Below are 7,952 nucleotides of genomic sequence, written 5' to 3' on the forward strand. Positions count from 1 at the left end.
AATTGTGTGTATGAGTATGGTTGTTGGTGCCAAACTGTCAATGGGTTTTATGTTGTGTGTTTTACAGAGAGGGGAAAGAGTCATTAATGTCATACTTTCACTATAATAAAATATCAAATTTGCTACACTTTTAAAGAGTGGCAAAGATTTGGAAAAAGCGTAGCAATAATTTTTTTCATGCTTTTTGATCTACCGGCACGCTTTTGAAAAGGTAACATCTACAAGCGTGTTGGTTGTTCTATAGACACGCTTTTGGTGACCTATCACCCACCTTTATTTTTGGCCATGCTTTTATAGAGTGCCACACTTAAAAGCGTGCCCATATGTGAGAGATATGGCTACACTTTTAAAGCGTGCCAATAGCGAGGATATGACTACGCTTTTAAAGCTTGGTTGTTGATTACTACTGTACAATATGGCCACTCTTTTAAAGCGTGGCTATAAGCTTCTTCAGTAACTTATTGTTCTTTTCTAATCTTCGTAATAAAATCTTACAAAATTTATAGATAATTTTAAAATTTTGACAATGACCAGTAATTTTAACTCAACTAATCCAACCTTCATAAAATTGTCACCTGAAAAAGTGTTTTTGATCACATGACATGCTCTAATAAAATATCAAAAATCAAAGTCATAAACAACTACTCATGAATTCTTAATATATGAATTACAATTTCAACAATTATTACATTATCTGCTTCCTTTACATATACTTCATTACAAGTGAAGAACATCTGAGATAACATTAACTCATTAAGTCATCTGAGAGTCTCATTATTTTCAAATTCGATGGGCTTTCATCGAAAATGATGTAGTGCCAACTAAATCAAAGCAATGTAGCCTTCTACTTGATTGCCATTTCAAAACTTGTAACACAAACATCGAACTTCCCAACTACTAGTAATTCCTCCCTTATATATTTCTGCATAAATTTAAATTTATTAGTGTTAAAGATAAGCATCAATACTAACCTTTCCCCAAAAAATAATTCAATCCGGCAAATATATTCTTACCCTCTCTTCAGGGTTGCCAAGAAACTTTACTGCACGTAGAATAGGACAAAAGTGCTGAATATCATTCATCCAATTTTTAAGAGTAGATTTAGGAGCTACCACCATATGAGGTCCTTTGATTCCCCTGAACTCATGTAAATAACCTACCAAAGATATAGTTTGCAATGTTTTACCAAGCCCCTACAAATCAGATTCATTGTCATTCATCATGACTAAATAAATCAAATGATTGATGGCTCAATCTTATTCCATTAATACTGTAACACGTCCAAAAGCATGTTCATTATGCAGAATCGAATGACAATATATGCAAGCCAAGGAAAAATCTGTTTCACTTACCATTTCATCAGCCAGAATTCCATTTATTCCATTCTCATACAATCTTATAAGCCAATTTATCCCAATAAGTTGGTAACCCCTGAATGTAATACTCTACCACACAGAGCTTTACGCCTAGGTCGTAAATCAAAGGTAGTGAGGTATCACAACTTCTAAAAACAAAATACATACATATATAATGGAAGGAATATGATATACTAGGAGCCCATGAAGAAAAGACATAAGCAAAATCGCATCATACTCAGAAACCGGTAATATACATAAGCAGAAATGACCGAAGTATAAATATGTATATATGATTCAAAAAGCATACATAACAACACTAGTCTTAACTTGCGAAGATAAGGCCGACTAGTTAATATAATACAATCCGAAAGTAGGACAAAAAAAATCATAAACATAAATCCTGTTTCTCCATAATGAACCTCTAAGAGGGATATACAAGTTATAAAATACAGTAATGGAGAATATTTAAAATATCTAAGCAAAAGTAAAATTCTCAAAAGACAATCTTCGCTTCCTAAAAGCAAATTCTGCACGCTCAATAAGGTGCATCACGTCCAATACCTGTAAGATGAAAATTCCCAAAACGGGTGAGAACATCATTCCTTTCGGGGTTCTCAGCATGGGTAACAGTTCCAAAGTAGAGACGATGTAAAGGCTACACGAATCCTCTAGGCAATCCTAACACTTCAACAAACAGAAATCCAAGCCTAGAAATATACTAAATCAGAAAAATAGTAATGTATGCTAAACCAACTAACTGCACTCATGCACCATTAATTTTCCTTCGACATTTCTCTCTCCAATAAACCTCAAGTCCTTCTCAAACTATCTCTTATTAGTTCTCTCACCTTTCACTTGTCATGTTTCTTTCAATCTCAAGTTCTCCCCATTTCATTTCAGCCTCCATATATACAAGGTCTCATAATAGAACAGTCATAGCAAACACGAGTAATGAAGTTCAAGCACAATCAGATTCAATTACAGCAATTATAACAGATAGCAGTTAAACAATAATGATCACATAGGCAAACCACATATACAATAAACACACCCAATCAATGTCACATAGATGCAAATAATGCATATCTATCCTACTGACCATGAGCTCACGCGTCGGTTATGTTGCCAGACCCGATTCGGAGAAGCGGGATTAAACCACCATCCTTATCCATAGGTTCCATAAATAAGCGAGATTAAACCACCATCCTTGCTCGGAACATGCAAGCGGGATTAAACAACCATCCCTGCCTCCACAATAAGCGGGATTAAACCACCATCCTTACTGGACACCTCGAACAAGCGGGATTACACCACCATCATTGCTCGGGTTGCATTCACAAATCAATCTACAAGCGAGATTAAACCACCGTCCTTACCCAACATAAAACAATATGCAAGCGGGATCACACCACTGTCCTTGCTAAACAATTCACCCATATGTGAGCGGAATAGAACCTCTGTTCTCATTGCAGGTGGGATAAAACTACCATCCCTGCATTTGAACAATAACCACGACAAGCGGGATCAAACTACCGTCCTTGTCGGGACAAAATTCTTTCAATAAACCAAGTCCCTGGGATATAGTGCCCGGCTCACTTTTAACCTCATCATAGTCACTCTCATCCTCAATATTTCACCAGCCTTTAATCAACAATTGTTACAACAATATACTCTCAAAATATTTGATAATAGTATAAAATCAATTCTTAAATCTCATATCCAAGGTAGTCACCAAAACAATCATCGGCGGCAAAATTACAATCTTGTTTTTAAAATATCAAATTAACTCGGAATTGCACAAAATTTATATCCATATGACTGTTTTAGATTAAGCTTTCTATTAAACTAAAAATCATAATTTTTCACTTATTCTAGCTTCGGGAATAGAAGAAAAACCGTGATTGCTCTACAGTGCTTAAAAATCAGAAAACAACAGCAGCATGTGATATTCAAAATTCAATATAAAATTCAAGTTAAATTCAATGACCTTAACAATTAATATGCTTCAACTTCACTCATCCAGGTTTCTTTTTCAATCATTTTTAGGTCAATACCATTTTTAATGAGAAAGTTAGGTAACTTAGAAGTTGAGTAATTTTCTGCAGAATTTTGTTTTAAAAGCCAATGAGCATATCCTCTTCCAAGTCCCATAATTCACTCAATAAAACATGGACAACCCTGAAATTTAAATTATATATACTAAACATATTTAATTTTCACCTCCAATTAGTTTCACCTCAATACCAATCCAGAATCAAAAGTTATAAACTTTCAAAGTTACTGATTTAGGAGAACAAAATCTGGCTTTTACTGCATAACGCGTCATATTTCAAAAATTCATATCTTAAAAACTAAAATTCCAAAAATTCTAAATTTTTATAAAATTAAAGTATTAGGACCATAGTTTCATTTAAAATTTATTTCATTTCAAAATTCAAACTAGAGAATTTTCAATAGAGAAAACAAGTTGCTACTATGTTAAGCATTCTGAAGAAAAATCAGATTTAACAACCACACTTAAAAAATTTACCATAAATCATAAACTTAATGAAAATGTCTCAAATTCATCAGTCCAGCTCCTTATATTCCCAAGCTTAATCTAAACTTGGTCCCATGCAAATTCCGATCATTACAGAATTAGTTATAGATTTTCAAAGTTTCTCACTTCGTTTAAAATAATGCAGAAAATCAGATCCCACGATTTAACTCTGAAAAATCATAACTAATATTTCAGTTAATACAAAACTTTTAAAATTGAATCTTAACAATCATACTTAGTATAGTTCACTTAGCTCTTAATTTCTTATCATTTCAAACACTATTGAGTTACTGGTTCACTCTCAAAATTGCCGTTTGACTTCAAAACTCAGATTTTCAGTAGGTAGTTCAACATTTTAAGATTTAATCCTTCAAATATTCTCTGAACTCAATTCCAATCAATCACCAAGTCCACCACCATTACAATAATTCATGCCGATTACCTTCACTTACCTCATTGGGGGTTTCCTCACCCTATTACAGCCTCCGGCCCAATATCCAAATCAATTAACAATAAAATCAATAAACGCCATTCACTTTATAATGTCACAACAATTCTTAATCAATACACACATACATATAGCCATTCACTATCCCCAACAATAACCAATTTCAATCCACACTTATCCTAGGGTCAACTAACCTAGGCATTCACATAACTTTACATAATGCCTACTCGAAACTCAAACCCGTACCTTGAATCTCGGCAGTTCCAACCCTTGAAGCCTTGCTTAGCTCAATCTCCAAGGTCCACCACCCAAATTTTCCAATCAAATTCTACTTCATATCAAATTCAGCCCCAACAATTCTCTATTCTATATAATCTAGTCACAACAATATATCTCAATATTTATTCTAGGGTTCATACATAAAATTGGGAACAATGAAGAGATTTAAGCTTCCTTACCTTACCCCCCATGAAATATAGATAGAACCCACTAGGAATTCATGTTAGAGCATCCCTAAACAACCAAAATTATAAAAATTTAACAACCCCAAAACCAAAAACGTGAGTCTGTAAGGAACAAAAAACTGGGCAAAAAACTGAGATTTTCTTACCACAAATCTTAGATAGAATTGAAGAAGATGAAGAGAGCTACGCGTGGCCATAAACGGCTCATCAATCGGAGCTTTGGATCAAAAGTTACAAGCAAAACAAGATAAAGGTGAATAGTGCTCTAGGTTTTGGTTACTCTCTTCTCTCTCACCGTGTTCTCTTTGAAAGGTGGGAAGAATGAGGTGTTTTGTGCTGAAATAGATCTTTGTATAGTGTGGGCTTGGGCCACTTGGGCCAGTTCACTCGGTTTAGTCCATTGACTCAATTTTGGGACAAAACCTTTAAGATTAGAGTTTTAAATCGTATGTTAAATATTTCAATCTTCTCAAATTATAAATTCTAAATTCTTAATCTTATTTACTTATAATTAATTTACTCACTTGCAGCGCCAAACAGACTTTAGCCGGTACTACCGGTTGAATTACCAGTATGCGTTTTTACGCGTATTTTCGCAGAAGATTATTATTTTTTTCCCATTTGGAAAAATTCACTGAATTCAATTATCATAGTTAAATCTTCAAATTCCTTAGTCTTGATTTTTGACTCCGTCCGAACACATTTTAACTATTTCAACTTGATGATTAATTATCCAATTAATCATTTTATAATTTTCTCGGGTCTTACACTCAATTTCCGTTGGATTCCAGTTATAATGAACATACAAGGATTTCACACTAAAAAATATTAGGCATGAATAGAACATTCACACACTAGATGCCTAAACGCACAAGACTAGTTAATTGAAGATCAAATCGGTAGACTTCTGATGACTAGCTTTGATGACATACATTACAATAAAACAACTAGAGAGAAAAGTGTGTAGAGAAAAGTTCAATGATGTATAACTCTAGCACATGTGAAACCCCAAAGGACAAACCATGAAGCAAAATGGCAAACTTCAAAATCAATATAGAATGTTCTCCATGTGTAAAAAGAAATGGCAAGGTAAAATGGTATATCTATGAATGTGAGACACTAAAAATATAGCCTTGAAAAATATCTAATCAACACATATACACAAGAAATTTACATGATGGTTGTGTCACGAGATGAGTGTTTGATAAACCATCTTCCCCTTCTTTTAGGTATTCTTCATCTTCCTCCTCTTCTGTCACTTTTGATGCATGGCGGCCCTTAAAATAGACATCATTGAATGTAGGATGAGTTTTTTTATACAACACAGAGTCAATATTAGGATAGTCAACAAATTTGTGCTTGTATTTGATTTCAAGAAAAATAACTAGAAGACCATAAATGCAATTGATAGACAAAAAAAAGAGAAGGGATTCTTTTCATATTTTTCCTACCTGCTAGGTAACTTTATATCACTTTTGAAACGCTAATTAAGAATTGATACTGACAACTTTAAAGATGACATAAAATGAATTTAAAAGGGAAACTTTCCAAGAGGAATTAGTATTAATGTTAAATCAAAATGTCAAATTCTTCAATTTGTTAGGTAATTAAAAACACTTTAAGCAAGTAGATATTCCATTTATATATTAGTTTGTTGTTTTCTAAAGGTATATCAGGAGCAAAAAGTGCTGATATATAGTTTGTAAAGAAAGCTAATCAACTTATGAGGTATAGCATGCTAACACATAGTTTGTACAAAAAGCTAATCAACAAGTCAATTGCTAAATCAAAGTATGCATCAAGATAAAGAATGTACCTCCCTCTTGCCTTATGAGATGAAGATTGATCACCTTTTGTAAAATGTGCAAATAGCTCAGTCTGCTATAAGAAATACTTCAGTCTTCCTTTTTCTCTATTGTTCTGTTAGAATTATTTAGTTATCAATAACATGAACAAGGTACAATAATAAGAAGTAAATTAACATATCTACACCCACCATGTTGGCATCTATGGCTACATTTTGTGCATCCAATATCTCCTGAATCTTCTGCTTCTTCATTTTCTACATTTTTTTCAATCTAGCTTTCTCACGCTTGCCAGAATCAATAACATCTTCACCCTATTCTGACACAAAGTTAGACTTCCAGCTATATTTTATCCGCTTAGCATAGAAGTAGCATATATGCAAATATGTTAAAATGGAGATAAAATGACAACTAAAACAGTTATCCATAGGCGAAACCTTAATTCAACAACCTAATCACGACCATTAAGCTTAAATAGTAAAATCATCGACCCTTAAGCTTAAATACTAAAAATGCATTAATTCATAGTACGTCAATCCTCACTATCTCTCAGCATATTTTTTGCCGATTTCAACTCAAGTCAACAGAATTCAACTTCAAGCTACACAAAGAATGCCACAATCACATTATCCAGACATGCATCACGCAAACTAATAGCAAAACACAAACCCTAGAACAATAAAAAAAGAATTAAACAGTAGAAGCAATGAAATAAGCAGCAATAATTCTCACCTGCTCATCCTCATCAACATCTTTGGTTGCGGAAGGATCTTTGTCGTCATCGTGCGGATTATCATTTCCGACTTTGTCGTTGTTGTCAGAGCTAGCTTGACAAGCCACCACCTCAAGCTCCTCCTCGTCCTCTTCATTGATCTGCTCATTGACCCACTGCACCTCCTTGAAGCTCGAACCACTAGAGATAGCTTCGTTGTAAGATACTTGCAACTTCAACGGCGGAGCGAGGAGTATTTTTTTGTCTGCTACTTGAGAAGGAAGGAGAGCTGAGGAGGGAGCAGCGACGGAGGAAGCGTTGAAGGAGGGGTTAGAAAGGCGATGAAACTCTTGGGTTAGGGTTGGAGGCGCGATGAAGAGACTCTGGCACATAGTGAAGAATGATGGTGAATAGTGATGAGAAATATGCGCTTAAGTATTTTTGGTCACTATAATTTTACACATCGTATTGGCACGCTTCATAAATGTCACCGTAACGTAAGTCTATTGGCACGCTTCACGCCGTAGAAGAGGGCCTAATTCTACCTATGGCCACGTTTTTTAATCGTGGCACCAAAAAACGTGGCCAAATTGCTAATCAATTGCCACCCTCATAAAAGCATGACC

The 7,952-nt window shown here is 34.4% G+C and overlaps 1 protein-coding gene and 1 long non-coding RNA gene across 2 annotated transcripts; both read right to left on the bottom strand.

The window, feature by feature from the left end:
• Nucleotides 1–644: 644 nt before the first annotated feature.
• Nucleotides 645–5,132, bottom strand: LOC112775080 (uncharacterized). The gene is made up of 3 exons (XR_011877920.1): nt 4,956–5,132; nt 1,014–1,193; nt 645–922 (listed from the first exon to the last, which is right to left on the bottom strand). It is a non-coding gene; the product is annotated as an uncharacterized lncRNA (long non-coding RNA).
• Nucleotides 5,133–5,693: 561 nt separating this feature from the next.
• On the bottom strand, nt 5,694–7,745 carry LOC112776926 (uncharacterized). Its single transcript, XM_072227427.1, has 3 exons — nt 7,347–7,745; nt 6,806–6,928; nt 5,694–6,729 (listed from the first exon to the last, which is right to left on the bottom strand). The coding sequence occupies exons 1-2, from the start codon at nt 7,716–7,718 to the stop codon at nt 6,872–6,874; spliced, it is 429 nt and encodes a 142-aa protein (XP_072083528.1). The 5' UTR covers nt 7,719–7,745; the 3' UTR covers nt 5,694–6,729; nt 6,806–6,871.
• Nucleotides 7,746–7,952: the final 207 nt, after the last annotated feature.

This window comes from Arachis hypogaea, chromosome 19 (genome assembly GCF_003086295.3).
Source record: "Arachis hypogaea cultivar Tifrunner chromosome 19, arahy.Tifrunner.gnm2.J5K5, whole genome shotgun sequence".
Taxonomy (NCBI): domain Eukaryota; kingdom Viridiplantae; phylum Streptophyta; class Magnoliopsida; order Fabales; family Fabaceae; genus Arachis; species Arachis hypogaea.

Coding starts and splice junctions, on each gene's coding strand:
- LOC112776926 (XM_072227427.1), bottom strand. CDS start 7,718: ATGTGCCAGAGTCTCTTCATCGCGCCTCCAACCCTAACCCAAGAGTTT. Junction 6,929..7,346: donor ATGTTGATGAGGATGAGCAG/GTGAGAATTATT, acceptor GTGTCAGAATAG/GGTGAAGATGTTATTGATTC.